This window comes from Physeter macrocephalus, chromosome 20, assembly GCF_002837175.3.
Source record: "Physeter macrocephalus isolate SW-GA chromosome 20, ASM283717v5, whole genome shotgun sequence".
Taxonomy (NCBI): domain Eukaryota; kingdom Metazoa; phylum Chordata; class Mammalia; order Artiodactyla; family Physeteridae; genus Physeter; species Physeter macrocephalus.
Genome location: NC_041233.1, coordinates 64,800,788 through 64,821,899, shown reverse-complemented (window position 1 = coordinate 64,821,899; position 21,112 = coordinate 64,800,788). Strand labels below are relative to the sequence as shown.

At 36.0% G+C, this 21,112-nt stretch overlaps 1 protein-coding gene across 9 annotated transcripts in view; it reads right to left on the bottom strand.

Moving 5' to 3' along the window:
* ADD3 (adducin 3) overlaps nt 1-21,112 on the bottom strand; it is a 125,434-nt gene that overhangs the window by 22,490 nt on the left and 81,832 nt on the right. For 5 of the 9 annotated variants that reach the window (XM_028481153.2, XM_007115928.4, XM_028481154.2 and 2 more), the window contains exons 2-3: nt 9,827-9,888; nt 4,864-5,087 (exon numbers count right to left, since the gene is read on the bottom strand). In XM_028481153.2, the coding sequence (XP_028336954.1) occupies nt 4,864-5,058 (195 nt within the window). In that variant the 5' untranslated portion in view covers nt 5,059-5,087; nt 9,827-9,888. The remainder of the gene's footprint in view (nt 1-4,863; nt 5,088-9,826; nt 9,889-21,112) is intronic. The other 4 variants (XM_007115932.3, XM_055080903.1, XM_007115931.4 and 1 more) reach the window with 1 other exon arrangement.

The window sequence follows — 21,112 nt, the reverse complement described above, 5'->3', positions numbered from 1 at the left end:
AACTTACGAAAATCAGTTAACAGAATACTGATAAGTATCAGAACTGGATTTTAAATATCCACATCTGGATGTTCTACCTCATAATAATTACTAGAAAGAAAAACTGGAACAAAAAGAAAAACAGATTACAGACTTGCTGCTCCCAAGGCACCCTGCAATTATGCTATTAGATCTCTCCTAAAGTGGGATTAGGAGCATAACAAACTTACTTAGAATTTCTCCATTAAGAAATGTATTCATTTGGAAATAGATTACCACTGGTCCTGTTGAAAGGAGAAAACACAAATAAACCAAATTTTCTTCTGGATGATCTTTCTCCTGTATCTATGTGTCTTAATTAATATAAAGCTAAAGGTTAGAATAATATCTTTTCTTAAAGCTGGTATAAAATAAAAATGCAAACAAAGTTAATAAAGAATACTTGCATCTGAAACTTCCGAAGTGACCAGATAAATCATGGTAATTTTGACCAACTATTCTAACTGAGGTGATCTGTTAACATTTTAGGCCTTGATTACAATGATATTCTAACATGTATATGGCTTTGAAGTTTCTCCTATCTTTAAAATAAGTTTGAAGCATTACACACTGCCCTTTTATTAAGAAATGTTAGTGTGTCACGTGCCTGAGCAATCACCACCTACACTCCTGTTGTCCTGTCTTTCAGAGCAACACTGCACACTTCTGTTAACAAGTCTAAATTGCTTCTTATAGTGATATGTCTTAAGAATGTTCATTCTTTTTCTGAAACCCACCAACTGATTGTCATTTAAGCAGTCAAGTTCAGTAGGAGCTTGTTGGACAACATTCAAGTGTTGCTAATGACTCAAAGTCCACTCAGCTATTCATATATCCATCCATCCATGTATTCGGAATTTACTAAATATCTACTATGCACAATGCGCTATTAGTTTTCAACTTACATGATTCTTTAACTTTGATGAGGTCCATCATTTAATTCTAACAGTTTGCCCTGGACACTTCATTCCGAGACAAGGGCAATCATATATATGTCATCAGAGACATATATATGAGGAATATATTGGTCAAAGAAAACTTATGGATTCTCCCAAGTGCATTAACAAAATCTCTAGCTAAACAAGTTTACTCGCCAGCTCTTAATTTCTAAGACAAATACTTTCTTAAATTAAAAAAAAAAATGACAAAAGGCTGTTAAATTCCTAGAAAGAAGTAATAACTTGGAGTTAGGATGAGACAAATTGCTCTTATTTTCAGCTCAAGGAAATAAGGTGTCAAGTTTGTTATCCAAATTTACAGACACCAAAATGTCTTATGATTCGAAACTCTTCTTGAGTTGGGTTGAATTAACTTGAGCAAGAGAATCTGAAGAAGAATGAAACAATAATATATGAGTGGAATTTTTTCATAGTTATTGAATGCTTTAAGTGGTACAGCCTAGTGGGTAAGGGTGTGAGCTTTGGAGTTTACATCCAGACCCCACCATTTAACTAAGCTTGTAAAAACTTCTGCAAGTTATTTAATGTCTCTAAGTTTCAGTTTATTCCACTGTAAACTAGGGATAGTAATACTTCTTTTTTTTTTTTTTTTGTGCTACGTGGGCCTCTCACTGCTGTGGCCTCTCCCGTTGCGGAGCACAGGCTCCGGACGCACAGGCCCAATGGCCATGGCTCACGGGCCCAGCCGCTCCGCGGAATGTGGGATCCTCCCGGACCGGGGCACAAACCCGTGTCCCCTGCATCGGCAGGTGGACTCTCAACCACTGCGCCACCAGGGAAGCCCAGTAATACTTCTTTGATTGAGTTGTTTTGAGGATTAAATAGGATTTGATACATAATAGGTGCCTGGTACATAGTAAGTGCTTTAAAAAAAAGTATTATACTTTGCTTTTATTAGTTTTTCTCCTGATTTCCTTTCTTCCCAAATGAACTCAGCAATTAAAATAGAAGGATTACAAATTTGTTTCTTACAAACATGAATTAGTAATACCTTTGATTTTGATCTTTATTGGTTATGGGTTTGTCCAACAGAGTGAACCCCAATATTCACAGGAGACACAAAGGTATTAAGAAAATTATATTCACAGAAACATTACCAGCTTGGACTTAAAGAAACAAAGAGAGTACAAAAAGGAAAGAGGTCTTTGAACTCTAAAACCTCTACAAGTGGAACCAAAAGCTCAGAGGGCAGAGCCAAGAACTAGGGAGACTCATTCCTACTAAGTAGAAGGACTGAGTCTTCATCAAGGGACTGCCGAACATTTGCCCAGGTGAATTTCAGAATTGCTATGGACCAGTGACTTCTTTGTACTCCCAATTTTCTCCCTTCTTGAACAGGAATGTCTATAGCAGTTATCTTTGCCTGTCCCACCACTGGGTGTGTGTGGGGCAGATAACTTGTCTCTTTAGTTGTCCGGTCTATAGATTGAGAGGAACTGTACTTAAGAAATTACACTTGAGGAGTATCCTCTATACCTGGACCATATTTAGATGATGATATTCTGGATTCAGGCTAATGTTGTAATGGGATGAAACTTTTGCAGGGGTGTTAGGAGATGGTGAGTGTGTTTCGCCTGTGGAAGGAAGGTAAATAAACTGTGGCAGACTGTGATACTTTTAAAATAAATTGTGATCAGAGAGTGGACAATCCTCCCCTCAAAAGGTGGAGCTTAATTCCTCTCCCCTTGAGTATGGGCTGAACTTAGTGACTCACTTCTAACTAATAAATATGGTGGAAGTGATGGTGTTTAATGTCTGAGATTAGGTCATAAAAGGCACTGCAGGCTCCTCTTTGCTCTCAGATACTTCCTCTGGGGGAGAACACACAAACAGCCTCAGGTTAAGGTCCATGTGGCAAGGAACTGTAGCCTTTTGCTGACAGTCACGTGAGTGACCCATCTTAAGATCAGAAACTTCCACCCCAGTCAAGCCTTCAGATGCAGCATCCCTGACTGATGTCTTGACTGCAACTTTATGTGAGACCTTAAGCCAGATCCACTCAGCTAAGCTGCTCCTGAATTCCTGACCCACAGAAATGACAAGCTAATAAAAGCTTGTTGTTTTAAGCTGCTAGGTTTTGTTATTTAGCAATACAGGCCACCATGTATCATTTCCTGTGGTGAAAAGTTTGTTGTATTAAAAGAAATTTGAAAGCCATTGTCCTAAAACACGGCAGAAAGACAAAATTTATACACTTTTCCAAGTCTTTCACAAACAAGGTTTTAAATTCACTAGCAAAGATCTAGGAAAAAAATGATCAATCTACAATTCTTTTAAATTTCCTTTGTTTCTCTCTGAGCTAAAAATTATCACTCTTGCTATATGAACATGGAAATGACAATCTATATACCTGCCCTTTCCCATCCTTTCATTAAGTTCCCCTGGGCATAAGTAAAATTGATACTTTTAAGCCTATCCACAGGTAGCAATACACAAGTAAAAACATTAGGTAATCTCCTCACTGTTATATTGTCGTTAGTTTAGTGGAGAAATTATTTTTTAAAAACCCTGGCACAGAAATGCAGTTTGGTACTTTTTCCTTTTAAACTTTAGTTAGAATTGAATGATCCTCTTTGGAGCACTTCCCAAAGAAATCTCAATATTTAATAATCTTGAACAAAATCTGAACTTCATCTCATTCTTTCAGTTACTTTATTCTATATATTACCATAATCCTTTGGCTAATGAGTATGTTCTTCAAAGTGGAGTTTCTTTATGGAAGGAAATATATCTATATAATTAGCATGCTCTTCAAGTATTTAAAAACATAGAAACTAGTCTGCATAAAAGAAGGCACTGAACATTCAGTCCCTCATGATGAATTTTCTGGTTAGTCTCACTTTCATTGGGAAAAGGTTTCTTTAAGGGTTTATTTAAAGGATAGCTTTACATTTAAGCTATACTTAAATTCCTCAAAGCTTGCCTTGCTTTTATAACTTGTACTTGCTTTTATCTAGGCCACTGATATGTAAGAATTACTCAGGAGTGGAATTCCTCTTTGGCTTTGGACTTAGCCTCTGTGATTAAATCCACAAGGGCACAACAAAAATGATTCACCAGGGCCACCTCAGGCAGTTCTATGTCTTGGTGTTTATTTTAGTACCTAAGTTGGAAATCTAATAGAACCCCAACCTGGGCATCGTGTGTCTTTGTATGCTGAACTCTGTCTTAAGGGGCCCATGGTCTTCATTATACATAAAGCTATGAATTTATTTTGCATGTTAAATCAAGCTGTTCACTCATTTTCTAAAACTTATATGTGACCTTTACAATTCCACTAAAGGTTTGTAAGAAACCTAACAGATCACTTGAATATGATTTACAAAGTCTGGATATTACTGTGCAGACAGAATTTTCAGCTTGAGTTAAGGTTAGAATCCATGTTTAATCTAGTTAGTTTCGTGCGTATGCATATATGTGTGCCTACATTAGGTGTATGTAACATTAGGCTGCCAAATCACAGACATCCTCATGAACCTTAAGTCTTCCTATGCTGCTCTGAGTGTCAAGATACCCAAAGGAAGAAGAAAGTATGTTCATGGGGTGTATCTATTTCTTGGTTCCTAACACTTCACTCATACCTTTATTTTCTTCACAGATATTCAGTCTGTAATGGGGATCCTTGAGTACAGTAGCATCTTTTGTCCTCCTTTAATGAAACATTACACTCAGAAATCACTCAAGAAAATTTATCCCACCAGGACGATACCAGTTTATTATTAAAGCCTTGCAAATTAAATTTATAAATTAGGTGCTTATTTTGCCTCTGAAAGATTGGGGACAACTAGTTACTCTTCCTCCACCCCTCTTCTAACCTGAGAGTATCACTGTATCAAGGTTTCCAAAGAGGAAGAAAAATTATAGCCTTCAAATTATTTTGACTCACCGGACTTTGCAAGATCTGAGTAACTCGTTTCCTCTGCTCCATCATATTGAAGTCTTGCCGTAGATCAGGAGACATGTTCCTCTCCCTTATGTATTCTGGGTCATTTTCATTGATGCGGTCAAAATACCTCTCTTTGTGAGGCACGCTGGGAGGAGGAGGAGTAGTGACCACGCCTTGGCTAGCATCTGAACTCATGCTTCAAGTCTGCCAATTCTCCTTGCTATCTGCATTAATAAACACAAAGTAGGACATTCATAATAAATTCATTATTATTTATTTATTTATTTTTGCGGTTCACGGGCCTCTCTCACTGTTGTGGCCTCTCCCGTTGCGGAGCACAGGCTCCGGACGCGCAGGCTCAGCGGCCATGGCTCACGGGCCTAGCCGCTCCGCGGCATGTGGGATCTTCGCGGACGGGGGCACGAACCCGTATCCCCTGCATCGGCAGGCAGACTCTCAACCACTGCTCCACCAGCGAAGCCCTAAATTCATTATTAAATTCAAAGTTTACACAGGTCATGCACTTTTTTTTTTTTTTTTTTGCCCTCAGAGTAACAGTGGCAACTTTCTTTAAAATGTAGCTTTTCAAAAAATATTAGAACAATTTTTTATTAAGGTAAAAATATCTTAGATTACAATGCTAAATTGGAAATTGATATTTTCAGAGCTAGTGGAAACTTGTGGTTCAATTATAATAATGTCATCAACTGCTGTATGAATTTTTTAAAGGAGCAATGATCAAAATATCTGAAAGTAAAATGCCACACCTAAGACAGAAAATTTTCACAATTAGTGATTACTGTTAGTGGAGATTCTCTTTCCTCTCCTGCTCATGCTTTTACATTAGACCAAACTCTGGCCGTATTTAATGATCACTATTTTACAGTGAATGTAGTTTTAGTTTATTAACACATGAGAGAAACACATTTGTAAGCTTTTCAAATGATTCAATAAGTTCCAGGGAAAATGTAGGAATTATTAAGGTTGCCAGACTATATAACTTTAGCAGATAGTGCTGCAAATCCAAGTAAGAAAAAATAAAAAGCCATTCAGAAACCACAGGAACAGTTGATTCATTTAATTATTACTGACACTTAGGATAATCCTTGACTTTATGCCAGGGAAACAAATTCATTTGGGCTTTGCTACAGCTGAGCACCTAATCAACCAACTGTAGCTAGATCAACAGGACAGTTATTTAACATCCATCCCCAGCCCCAGGCTGTGATGGCTTGTGCTAGAAGTTGATGAAGTCATCTAACCCGGTGCTTCTCAGATTGTCTGTGGTGAAGGACTTTCTCCAATTTGCTGTAAACCAGTATTTTTGTAAAATACAAAATAATGCATTTAGATGTCACGGCAATGTCAAACTGCATGAAGTTTCTAAATGCTTACTATTATATTCTGTACTTGTCACGGACTGCAGTCTGCAGACTGGCACCGGATCCTGGACCACACTTAGAGTATCATTGACCTAGCAGACAGTAACAGTCACTGCACAGTGAAGGAATGCTTCCTCTAACTTTTAGATGTGATTTGGCAAAAGCCTAAATCAAGAGAACAGGACACTGATTAGTGTATCCCTTTACATAGTTGTTCTTTTGAACTGAATTTAGAAAGTGCAAAAAATGTGCAACAAAGAAGAATAAAAGGAAACAAATTTTCAAGAAGGAATTGTAAAGACGGTTTTGCTTAACACAATTTTCTCTATAGGTGGTAACAAATGCAACCTGTTCAATATAAATGACTGGGTAACAGAAAAAAAACATTCTCACTACAAAATGGTATTTATTCAACTGATTATTTGCCTAGTAAGAAGAATCACTTCATAATAAGGGAAATTAAATGTGAAAAATTCCTAGTATTCTTTTTCTATTTATGTAGAAAACTAAGGGGAGAGAAATATCTGTGGACCTGAAACTCTGAAGATTCTTCACAGCCTTGGATTCCCTCTCAGCAGAATAGTTTCTAGGTAGGTCCAGAAGGGAAAAGGCAAGGGCCACCTTTTTTCTTAGGGATCTGAATCCCTGATAAAGACCAGAGATACCTGATCTCATCTTTTAAACACAATAACAACCAGTGAGGTTACTGTATTTACCTCTAATAACAGTCTTCTCTGACAGAATTCATTTCTAAAGCTGACTTGACTCAACTTAACCCAAGCAAACTCATTGCAAGACATTAAACATTCTTGCATTAATTCTGGTCCTGGAAATGTAAACTTATTCTGTTAAATAATTTTTGCAAAACAATGTTAAAACTGTTTTCTTTTACTTGCCAATATCAATCTCATGCAGAACATTCTAAACGCTACCTAAATTATTTTAGTGTACTACCCCAAAAATTCATGAAATATGGTTAAAAACACTTTATATCATATGGCTTTAATGAAATTCTGATTTTATGACTAGAAAGCAACTGATCAGTGAAGGAAATGTGAAAAATGAGCTTTTCTATAACTGAGCCTTCCACATCCTAATTCATTAATTTAAAAACTGGGAGAAAACACTCAACTAAAGAATGAATATCTGATCATTATATGTGTTCTCCACAGGGTAAATGGCCATTTTTTCTTCTTTTTAGTATAACATCCACTATTAATGGAATGATCCTGGCCATATTATATTCTTCCAAAAATTAGGTTTTGCTACACTGTTATTAGACTGGCACTAGCCTATGGTATGTATGTATGTATGTATGTATGTATGTATGTATGTATGTATGTATGTATGTATGTATGTATGTATGTATGTATGTATGTATGTATGTATGTATGTATGTATGTATGTATGTATGTATGTATGTATTTGTTTATGGCTGCCTTGGGTCTTTGTTGCTGTGTGTGGGCTTTCTCTAGTTGCGGCGAGCAGGGGCTACTCTTCGTTGCGGTGCGCGGGCTTCTCATTGCGGTGGCTTCTCTTGTTGCGGAGCGCGGGCTCTAGGTGCAGGGGTTTCAGTAGTTGTGGCTCAAAGGCTCTAGAGCGCAGGCTCAGTAGTTGTGGTGCACGGGCTTAGTTGCTCAGCGGCATGTGGGGTCTTCCTGGACCAGGGCTCGAACCCGTGTCTCCTGCATTGGCAAGTGGATTCTTAACCACTGCGCCACCAAGGAAGCCCTAGCCTATGGTATTTATCATCATCTTGCTATTATCCAAAAATGTGGTGCACAGAGCACCAACTGTAAGAAACGTTTTTTCATATCCAGCTGGGTTATCAGCAGTCTAAAGGTCTAACCAATCTTTGGAACGTAGTTTTCTTAGAAGCTTTTTATAATAAGGTCATTTGAACTCCTTAAAATAGTTTACTGCTAGCAGATAAAAATTTCAAGGAGAATGAAAGTTTTTAAAAAAGCAAACAAACAAACTCACATATATTAGTAAATGTCATGCTGCTCTGGCCAAGTACAGACTAAGTGGGTACTCAATAAATGGGACATCAATTAATAAAGAAATCAATTGTTTAGTTTACCACACTAGGTCACTGGCTATGAATAAGTCATTTTTAAAAAAGAAATTCCACAAATATTGCCTTCAGCTGGATTTTAACCTATTCCTCAACCCCAAAAAGCTCTGTTTAGCCTAATGGAGGAACAGAGTTAGATAATAAACTTATGTCTAACTGAATTTGCTGATTCTTATAAACTAATTTTATTAAAACACAGCAAAAAGCAAGGAACTGTTGTAGTAGATTCATTTTGTTGTCCCAGCACTGGCTTAAGAAACTGAAAGGGCTTCTCTGGTGGCGCAGTGGTTGAGAGTCTGCCTGCCGATGCAGGGGACACGGGTTCGTGCCCCGGTCCGGGAGGATCCCACATGCCGTGGAGCGGCTGGGCCCGTGAGCCATGGCCGCTGAGCCTGCGCGTCCGGAGCCTGTGCTCCGCAACGGGAGAGACCACAACAGTGAGAGGCCCGCGTACCGCAAAAAAAAAAAAAAAAAAAAAAAAAAAGAAAAGAAACTGATAATAGAAACATTGATAAGTAAAAGCTTAGAGTTTAAAGAACTCTTGATGACTGCATTTTTAGATGAGTAAGGTAAAGAGGAAAATATACCTAACCACCCATTTTAATAATAAAAGAATGTATTATATACGTGTAACACTTTTTATGGTTTATACCATGCTCTTACACCTTTCTATCTTATTTTACCTTTGCAACTACACAATGAGATAGAGGTTAATAATCTTGAGGTTCAGGGGATTAAACATCCTGCCAAAAATCACACTGTTTATGTCATAGGCAATATTCAAAGCCACAATTTCTGTCTCCTAGTCCACTTTACAATGAAACATATCATAAAACATAAGAGGGCTACAAAATTTTGAGACTTTTAGTCTACATTCTGCCCTAAATATTAAACAATTCAGAGTTTATAGAATCTGTCAAAATTGAGGAAATGACATCAAAAAGGGGAAATAGGATTAGAAATGACTCAAAACACTCAGACCTTTTTAAAACTTCAAAAACTCATTATTGAACAGATTCGTGGTTGCCAAGGGGGAGAGGGGTGGGGGAGGGATGGATTAGGAGTTTGGGATTAGCAGATGCAAACTATTATATATAGAATGGATAAACAACAAGGTCCTACTGTATAGCACAGGGAACTGTATTCAATGTCCTGTGATAAACCATAATGGAAAAGAATATGAGAAAGAATGTATATATATGTATAACTGAATCACTTTGCTGTACAGTAGAAATTAACACAACATTGTAAATCAACTATACTTCAATAAATTTTTTTTTAAAAAGCTCATTATTTAGCATGGCTTTTTAATATAAGAAGTTTCAAAGTTTTATGTACTTGGAATAAGAATTGAGAATTTATAAGAAGGATATAGAAATAAAGAATAAGAACACTAGTCTGACATTTTGGTGCTCTTCTATACCTAGATACTCAACACTAAGAGTTTTACACAGATTTTTAAGCCAATCATAAGCAACAACTGATTATTTGCAATTTTACATACCAAATACTATAGACCGAAGTGTTATTTCAAGCCTGGAGAAAACTTAGGATCCACAAGATTATCTGAAATAAACAGAATTCAGAAAAAAAATAAGGGAAGCTTTAAGCATTATTTACAACAACCAAGACATGCAAACAACTTAAGTGTCCATCCACAGACGGATGGATAAAGAAAATGTGATACACACACACAATGAAATATTACTCAGCCATAAAAAAGAAGGCAATTCTGACACTTGCAACAACATGGATGGACCTTGATGGCATTATGCTAAGTCAAGTAAGTCATACAAAACAAAGAGTAATACCATATGATCTCACTTATATGTAGAATTTTAAAACATCAGACTTATAGAAACAGAGTAGAATGGTGGTTGTCAAGGGCTGAGGGGTGGGGGAAATAGGGAGATGTAGGTCAAAGGGTACAAACTTTCAGTTATAAGTTCCAGGGATCTAAGGTACAGCAGGATGACTATAGTAACAATACTGTATTATATATTTGAAAGCTGTTATGAAAGTAGAACTTTAATGTTCTCACCATAACAACAACAAAATAAGTATGTGATGTAAGGCTGTGTTAACTAACCTTATTATGGTATTTCACTATACATGTATCAAAGCATCACATTGTATACCTTAAACATATACAATGTTATGTCAATTATATCTCAATTATGTAGTTACCCATAAGACACATATCACCAAATACCATTCTGGAAGATTAGGATACCAAAAGGAAAAGACTAAAGAATTTTTACTCAACCTAATAAATTTGCTTATACAATATAAAAATAAGTGGTTTCTATGCTTAGAGAGAACTCCTAAATTAGTCTGAAATAATGATAAATGGGCCACAGTTAAATAACATGCTGTATATAAATATATGTCAGAGGTCCTCCTTCCTTCCTTCAAAAATATTTATTGAGCATCTACTATGTGCCAGGCCTTGTACTAAAGGTATGGATGGAATGTCGAATCAAATCCTTCTGGGAGCTCCTAGAGTAGTTCAGAGGTTTCTATAACCCAGTGAAAAGGATTCTACCCATCACAAGGGGAAACTTCCTAGAGAACATAACATTTTCTTACACTAAGGAAGGTACAGGCCCAGGGAAACAGCAATGTGCCAGGGAATAAAGTTAGCAATGGGATAAACAGCACAGCTTACAGAAGAAATTGCTTAAAGATTTGGTTAAAAATCAGTCCTACAGGTAACTTAAAGCATTTAAATACATTATTGTTATAATAAAAAGTTACATGAGTTTTAAAGAAACAGGTGAATTTCAGATTTGCTTAGAAGGGCAATGCAAACTTACTAACAGACTGATAAGGCAAGCCAAGTAGTAATTTCCTACCATTTCTCAGAATTTTGTACAATATCAAGTGAAAAATTGGGTTTCCAAAGTGAAAACTTTAAACTTAATGATTACTCTAGTAATCACTACTTATTAATGCATACACTCTATTCTCCTTCACTAAAAAGTTGACCCAGAAGTTTTTTCATAGTATTTTGTAATAAAGTTCAGTGGTTTTACTAAGGCTAGGAAATCAAGCCTATTTCACCCACTAATGTTAAAATATTCTTTTCTGGGAGCAGGGGAATAAAGTAGTCTAAGGGAAATAACAATATTAATAGGCCCCTAAAGATAGCAGCTAAGTAGACTTCTTTAAATAGAAGTTTTCTCCTCAAGCTAGTTTCAGGAGTAAGATTTTAGGTCCCTGAGTTTAAAAGAATTCAACAAAAACTAACAAGTCATAAGCAGTATATGTAAAATGGTGCCAGTTTTACTAGTCTGAGGCTGATTTTTCTCAAGGTGTTTTTCAAGCTTCTAAGTCAGAAATGCCACAGAAAATGCATGTGAGTTCACTTAAACCGGGTGTAAAAACCTTTCTACACATTTGTGTCAGTCTTGCCTGACCAGAGCCCTTATTCCATCCTACCAAGAGTTGTCGTTCTTAAATTCCATCTTTTAATTTGATCTGATTATGTCTGTCTTTCTTATAACCTTAAATGGCTTCCTGTCATCCATGGGATAAAACTATTCGTGGCTCACTTGTTTTCTCTTTCCCTCATCACCTCAATACATAGAAAATACAATTGCTTTGTCTGTAATAGAAACATCCAAGCCTACACTTTCACAAATATAATACAAAGAAAATCCCAGTAAAACCCACCAAACTATCTTTACAATGCTCCATTACAAATTCTTTTGCTTTTCTTCAAAATTACTGTATACATACAGAAATTCTAGTGATTCTCCAAAAGCTTTACAATATTCTTTAAAATGGCCCTTGCTAGAGAGCCTTCTCAAAAAAATGGTGAAGAAAGTGTACATCCATAGGCAAAGAAAAAAAAAAAAGAGAAACAGAACCTCAACCTAAGTCTTATACCTTATTAAAAAATTAACTCACTTCTAAATATTAACCCAAAAGAACTGAAGACAGGTATTCAAACAAAAACTTGTATGTGAAATGTTCACAGCTGCACTATGCACAAGAGCCAAAAGGTGGAAACAACCAAAGTGTCCATCAACTGATGAATGGATAAACAATAAATATGGTGTTGCCACATAATGGAATATTTATCCATAAAAGAAATGAAGCACGGATACATCTACAACATGAATGAACCTCAAAAACATTAGCTAAGTGAAAGAAGCCAGACACAAAAGGCCACACATATTATACGATTTCATTTATATGAAATATCCAGAACAGGCAAATCCATGGTACAGAAAGCAGATTGATGGTTGCCAGGAGCTGGGTCGTGTGGGGGGCAGAAATGGGGAGTGACCGCTTAATGGGTACTGGGTTTCTATCTGAGATGATGAAAAAATTCTGGATCTAGATAGTGGTGATGGCTGTACAGCATTGTGAATGTGCTTAACGCCACTGAATCATACACTTCAAAATGGTAAACTTTATGTTATATGTATTTTACCATGGTAAAAAATTAACTCAAACTAGATCAAATTAACTCAAAATAGAAACTATAAAGCTTTCAGAAAAAAATAGAAAATCTTCAGGATTAAGCCCCAGGCAGTGTTTATAGATTTGACACCAAAACATGGTCCATAAAAGGAAAACTGATAAATTGAACTTCCCCTAAATTTTAAATGTTTATCTGCAAAAGACCTTGTTAAGAGGATGAAAAGAAAAGCCATAGACCATGAGAAAATATTTGCAAACCATACATCTGACAAAGGACTAGTATGTATAATATATAACAAACTCTCAAAACTCAACAGTAAAAAGAAACCAAACAATTCAATTAGAAAATGGGCAAAAGACATGAACAGCCATTTCACTGAAAAGGATACATGGTAGAAAAGCATATGAAAAGATGTTTAACATCATTAGTCATTAGGGAAACACAAATTAAAATCACGAGATACTACTACACAGGTCCCAGGATGGCTAAAACAAACAAAAAATAATGATAATCTCAGACGCTGGAGAGGATGCAGAGAAACTGGATCCCTCATACCTTGCTACTGGGAATGTAAAATGGTACAGCAACTCCAGCAAACAGTTTGGCATTTTATAAAATGAAATATGCAACTATGAAATGACCCAACAATTGCTCTCCTGGTCATTTAATCCAGAAAAAAGAAAACATATGTTCTGTATACAATCTGTATACAAATAAAGCTACTATGGACATTTGTAACAAACACTGGAAATAATCTAGATGTCCTTCAGCAGATGAATGATGAAACAAACTGTGGTATACCCATCCTATGGAACGTTATAAATGTAATAAAACGGAAGGAATTACTGATACACAACAGCCTGAATAAATCTCCAGTGAATTACACTGAGTAAAAAAGCCAATACCAAAAGATTATATACAGCATGATTCCATTTATATAATATTCTTCAAATGACAAAATTATAGAAGTGGGGAATAGATTAGTGGTTGCCAGGGGTTGGGAAGGAGTATGCTCTTCAGGGAGGGAGGGAGAGAAGGAGGGAGGCAGGTATGGTTATAAAAGGAGGTATGGTTATCCTTGTGGTGATGGAATTCTTCTATGTCTTGACTATGGTAGTGGATACATGAACATACACATGTGATAAAATTGCACAGAACTAAACACACAAACATACATCCATACAAGTGACTTACAAGCAAAACTGGGAAAATCTGAATAAGACCAGTGGATTACCACAATGTCAATATCCTGACTGTGACATTACACTATGGTTTTACAAGATGTTACCATTGGGGGAAAGTGGATGAAGGGTACAGGATCTCTCTGTATTAATTCTTATAATTGCATGCAAATCTACAATTATCTCAAACTTTAAAAGTTTAATTTTAAAAAAGGCCATTCCATAAGAATGTGATCAACTCTAGAGCAGAATAAAGCTTATATTGTAGTTATTTTTAGATATCTTTTGTACCAGAATGTATTTTTAAAGCAGTTCCGTCAATACAACTAAATTGCATCTGAATAAAAATGCATACATTCTATTAGCATCAACTGGTCACTGCAAAATACTTCTCATGATTAGATGATTAGTCTAGAGCAACTTTGGAACTTAACATCTGCTTACATAGCAGTTTACTCAAGTTAAGGACAGTTAGAATATGAAGCCCCCGGGAGACAAAATAAAATACTGTAAAAAAGCATTTAACGGATACTGTTCAGATTTCAGTACTAGGCTTTATAAGCCAGGGGACACAGCAAGGGGAAACATTAACTCAACTGTTGGCTTTGTAAAGGAACTTTAAAAAATCTTGCTGTGGTCAGATCAATTTAAATATGATTGTTTTCCATCAGAAATTTTCACTTAGTTGAAAATATTTAAAATGTTCTAGGAGCCTTAGCTGATTATCAGACTAAAAAACTTCTAATTATATTCTAAAAATTTCCTTGTATGTAATCCTGTCAAGAAGAAAGCAGAATGGTGCAGCGTACTGGACTGAGGACAAAGAGACCAGGACTCAAGTCTTTGCACGTCCACCAAGTACTGTGTGACTTTAGAGTAGCCATGGCACATTCAATCAGTAAGTGTCTGAGCATCTACTACGTGCCGAGGTCCTACTATGTGGAGATAAAATTGGCAAATAAGACACAGTTCTTCCTGAGGTTTGCAGTCTAGTGAGGAATACCAAGAAGTAAGTAAGCAATTACATCATAAAGTTCCCAAGATTAACTGTAAAATAAAAGGGCTATCACAAAAGACCCTTCAGATTTTCCTAGTTCTAACATCCTATGGTCCTACTGGTGTCCCCTGATCTAGTCCCATAATGAGGCAGATAAGGAACCTTGATATAGCTTGGTATTCATAACAGCTAGAGATTTTCCAACAATAACTAGGTATTCCTTACTTTAGTGATGGGTCATCACAGCATTTAAAAACAACTGTCAGTTACTGAGCTCTTACTATGTGCTAGCCACTGGAATTTAAATGCATTAGCTCATTTGCTCCTCATAACCCTATGAGGTAGGTGTTATTACCTCCATTTTACTGATGAGGAAATAAAGTCACTGAGAAGTAACTTGTTTCAGGTCCAAGAGCTAGCAAGTGGTGGACCAGGGATTTAAATCTGGTCTGTTGATCTCTAAAAGCTCATGGACTTAATCACAACTCAGACCCAGGCAGGGGTAACTAGTAGTTTCTTTTCAAATGCCAATTCCAGCTATTCGGTGGCACTGAGGGGTTGAAAAGGTTTTACTCAGGCCCCAGAAGAAAATGTACCAGAATTGCCATGGCTTAGAAGGGAGTTAGGCATCTTCACTACTGCCCCCTAAGGAAGGATGTTTTAAGGGAAGTAAGTGGTAGATTCTAGTTCCTCTTAACCCTGAACAACTAATTCTAAGCATAAATATTCCTGCTTCCAGGTGATATTTGGAACAACTCAGCTCCAGGGCTCCTTCTCCTTAAAATTAACCAAGCCTATTTTTTAATATCACATATACACAAGTCATGCTTTCTACTACTTCAGAACAATATAAACACCAGTGCAAACCAGTATGAACTACATTAGGGGAAAAAAATTAGTCTTTCAACAGTGTTCTCTGAATTGAAAATGATGCAGAAGACAGATTTAAAAAAAAATAATGTTATAAAACTTGTTAATACTATGGGTTTTCCTCTGGCCATGCAGATTAGAAACAAGATATCAAGCATAAACAAAATTCCAGCTTTAAAAACATTATCCAAATATTTATGCAGTAACTATACAATATGTAAGTTTAAAGGACATTAGGTTCAAGACAAAATTAGATAAAACACTTTAGAATGATGGCTTTTGAACTTTTTAAAAATGGTAATCCACAATAAGAAATACATTTTATATTGTAATCACATACAAATACATGAGATGTATAACTGAAACAGATTCAGGACATGATACTTTCCCTTACCATGTAGTATGTTCTGGTATTTTCTATTTTAATCTCTTCCTTTTTTTAAAAAAATGCTCGTCAAATTGATTTATGATCTATTAATAAGCTGTTGTAATCTACAGTTTGAAAAACACTGCCCTAGGAACTCTAAGTCATGGTCAGATGGGAAATAGAAAGGAAAAGAAGAATGTGTGTGTGCATGTGCGTGTACGTGTGTATGTACGTACACACACGTGTACGTACGTGTGTGTACGTGGGGGGAATGAACATGCGCTACAGAGATGGAAGGGAATAAGAAATGATTCCTTGATTTTTTTTTTTTAATATTTATGGCAGATTATAGCCATAAGATCCTAGTGCTTTGTGGGATAACTAGATTTTCCTCCATCTGGGCACTTAGAAAGTACCATCTGTACTACCCAATGTCAGGTTTGTTTTCTTCTTCCTTCATTTTTCTTGACTCATATCTACTTCTAGTTCAATTTTCAAGACCTCTTTGCTTATGTTTGTAGTCCCCACAACAGCAGAATACTCCACAGCAGCGGCTGAATTGAATTATTTTACTATATCACAACTCCTTCCAAAACAACCTTGTTTGTGTTACTTCTAGACTGGGAATGGTAAAAACAATCCTATGAAAAGTTATTACTTATAAAAAGTCTTTCCAAACTTGAAATCCTTGGTAGTTTTAACAGCTTTATCTAGAACATAAGCAAAAAGATGGTTGTACTTTCAAGTACCAGGCCCATTGTTTGGTATTTAAAACAATAATCAAAGATATGCCGAGACTTCAAAGCAGCATATTTGGTTAAAAACAACAACAACAAATGCTAGCTTATTTAGTTTTTCTTGATGAAAGTTACTATAAAATTGTGAAGGTATTTAAAGTTCTAGAAAACAACTTGGACTCTACATAAACTATGACAAGCCACATCAGATAGACCACTGAAATTTTATTCATTTTAAACTGCAAAATACATGAACTACTTTCAACTGCTAGCCAAAATTTTATAAACAGCTGACATAGAAATTGATAGATATGGAAAGGTGAACAGAAGTAGATAAAAGTCAAGAAAAATGAAAAAAGAAAAAAAGGCATTGAGTGGCACTGAGTAATACAGATGGCACTTTCTAAGTGCTCAAATGGAAGAAGATTTAATTATCCCACAAAGCACAAGGATCTCATTGCTATAATGGCTACTGATTCTATGAGAGCTCTCTTGGAATTTTTCAGACTAGATTCAAGGAACACATTTTACTGATGAGAGGAAACTATAATCAGAGGTGTTGAGTAATTTTTCTAAAGCTACAATTTTTCTAAAGGTCAAGTATCAGATATTGCTATAAAATCATAATAATGACATTTATTAGTATTACCATATCATTCACAGACTTCCCCATGGCCATAATTTACCCTCAAATGAAATATAAGAAAAAAACAAGGCCCACCACACACAGTTTATGCAGGTAATTTATAAATAGCATTGACTGAGAAGAATAGGCTATAAGGAAAGCCTAAAAATCCTAGTGCTTCTAAATGGACTTAATGTTATGATTGTCTGTCTCTCTAGCATGCACAGAAAAGTAGATGTACAAATGAGGTAGTTGTATAGTGGTGGTTTGCATGACTTAAATACCTAAGGAATACACTTTCTTTAAGTAACTAGATTTTCAAAGATTAAGAAGTATCTACTAACATATTACCAGTAAATTAAGGATCTGTCCTTTCACTTAAATTCTTTGAAGGCTTTGAAGCAAAAATTAAGAGAACAACCAGTCCAAATCTCTTGTTTTCTAGATTAGATAACTAATGAAATAGGTCTTCATACAGAGACATGCCCAGTATCATACACTTAACATCATCAGGGTGATCGAAGTTCTCCTAGCTCTTTATGCAACACAATATTGCCTCCTCGTAATTGGCCTTCTTTTCTATCAGTACTTAGCAAACCAGATAAACATGATACATAAGGACAAGGAGTATTAGGACATGGGCAGACCAAGAAGCTTAATGAAGTAGGCAAAGATGAGTAGTATCATAAAATATCATGGAACATTCCATAAAATTTTGAGTTCCAAACAAAGAGGAACTAAATACATGCAGGGTAAGGGCCCTTAAACTGGTTCAAGTCCATCTGAAAACATCACCACATGGGCAATGATCAGTATGTTGGAAGTTGTAGCTGTTAACCTAGCAGATAACTGCTATGTCTTAATTAAAAGTTATCAGAATGACATTGACTGTGCCCTGGGTAACAATAAATTATGTTCGAGTTTACATTTTTATCTCTAAAGTTAACTTAGCATCATTTTGAAAGAGTTGAGGGCCTTTAACTATTTATAATGAAACAAATCAATCCTCGGAAAAAGATTATGTTGGCAATAATTCCACTGTATAGATTAAAAAAACTGAGATTTAATAATTTGCCTCAGACTACCAAATATTCTTCACCAAACAAGGAATTATTCATGGTTATAGATCTTAATTAGGTGTGGAAGAGTTGACCAAAAAAGATGGAACGGCCAAAGGACTGTTATTTCCTAGAAGTATACACAGCTATTACAAACTTAATTACTGTCTTTCTTTACTGGGGCACCTGAAAATATATTATTGGATCACAATATTCAGCACCAAAACAGAAATGGTAAATATTATCAAAGTAGTAAAATAAAAAAATCTTGTATGGCTACCAAACTGGTATAAATGTGAAAATTTAACTCTCTGTGGTCTATTGCCAGAATCCTAAAATTGATCCAAATGGTCCTTAATTTCTGAATACTTTTTTTGCTCTTCTGAAATGACTTCTGTTGAGTATATCTTTAAAATAAAACTATAAACTCTAAGCTTCAATACAAAAGTCTAGGAAAAAATGAATCTATAGTTGATTAGCAAAAGATACCATTAATCTGGGCCTGTGTCAAAAATGCAACTTAACTCAAAAAACTAAAAGTAGAATAACAGGGCTTCCCTGGTGGCGCAGTGGTTGAGAGTCCGCCTGCCAATGCAGGGGACACGGGTTTGAGCCCTGGTCCGGGAGGATCCCTCATGTCGCGGAGCAACTAAGCCCGGGTGCCACAACTACTGAGCCTGTGCTCTAAAGCCGGCGAGCCACAACTACTGAGCCCGGGTGTCACAACTACTGAAGCCCACGCGCCGTACTCCACAACAAGAGAAGCCACCACATTGAGAAGCCCAGACACTGCAACGAAGAGTAGCCCCTGCTTGCCACAACTAGAGAAAGCTGCGTGCAGCAATGAAGACCCAACGCAGCCAAAAAAAAAAAAAAAAAAAAAGTAGAATACCATGTGATCCAGCAATTCCACTCCTGGGTATATATCCAGAAAAATGAAAACACTAACTTGAAAAGACACATGCACCCCAATGTTCATAGCAGCACTATTTATAATAGCCATGATATGGAAGCAACCCAAGTGCCCAGCAACAGACGAATAAAGAAGATGTGGTGTGTATATATATATGTGTATATATATATGTATATATATATATACAATGAAATATTACTCAGCCATAAGAAAAAATGAAATTCTGCCATTCGCAGCAATGTGGATGGACCTAGAGAATATTATGCTTAGTGAAATAAGTCAGACAGAGAAAGACAAATACTGTGTGATATCATTTATATGTGGAATCTAAAAAAATACAAATGTATATACAAAACAGAAACAGACTCAGATATAGAAAACAAACTAGTGCTTACCAAAGGGGAGAGGGAAGAAGAGAGGAGCAAATTAGGGGAATGGGATTAAGAGATATAAACTGCTATGTATAAAATAAACAACAAGGATATATTGTACAGCACAGGGAATTATAGCCATTATCTTGTAATAACTTTTAATGGAGTATAATCTGTAAAAATAGGGAATCACTATGTTCTACACCTGAAATTAATATAATATTGTAAATCAACTATACTTCAATTAAAAAAAATCTGACAAAGTCAAGGAAAAAATGCCAACAATAATAAAACAAACTAATAACAGTAACAGCAACCCTTTATGTTTCTAAGGGTCTTGTACTTTTAATGGAAGTTGATAGCTGTCTCAGCATTTATTAAAAAAACAGATATAAGAAAAGTATCAACTGGAGGGCACAGCTATGAGAGTATTTTGGTCTCAAACTGTTTTAATAATAAAAGCAATACTGCTAATTAACATAAACTACTTTAGCAAACATGAAAAATACATCCTGTGCTTGTAGAGTTGGAACATAGTAGTAGTTCTGTATAACCATAATACACGTTGTTTAAGTAGGTGCTTGCTAGGTCACACTGAGCAGGGTGATCCAAAGACCAAAGGCATTCACTGCTGGATAAAGCAGAAAATGAATCCGACTTCTTTCTCACGAAGGTATCAGTAGTTGATGAAGAATATTTTATTGATCAACATTACCTATTGCAAGGAACAGAGAGCTGGACTTCTGTACGTGAAGAGTAGGGGCTGGGGAGAAGAGAGTCAGTCACTTGCTTAGACATTGGTAGGACTGGAAATAATGTTCACTGGTAACTTGAAGAAAACTTTCATTATAAATAGGTCAAATTTACCAGTTGTAATGGCCATGCGAGGGACAGAGTTATAAACTTGAAAACATGTACAAAAAGTTCAGAAGAAGTGTATTTTCTTGAAGCCTAAACTCAATCACTTTTTAGACTTAGCTCAAATTGTTCCCAATGTGAATCATTTGGAAAAGCAAATCTAAGACTGATTATATATATATATATATATCTTATAAAATGATGAGTGAAACAATCAACCACAGAGAGAGGCAATCTCTCAAGTATCTTGCAGAATCCAAAAACACATGGCCTCAGTGTCTTTACCCTCCTTTCTACAAAACATGATGAACGTTCTTGTATATATTCCCTCAGTCATCATTTGTCTTCAACATGGAGTGTATTGGAAATGGTTGGGAAAAA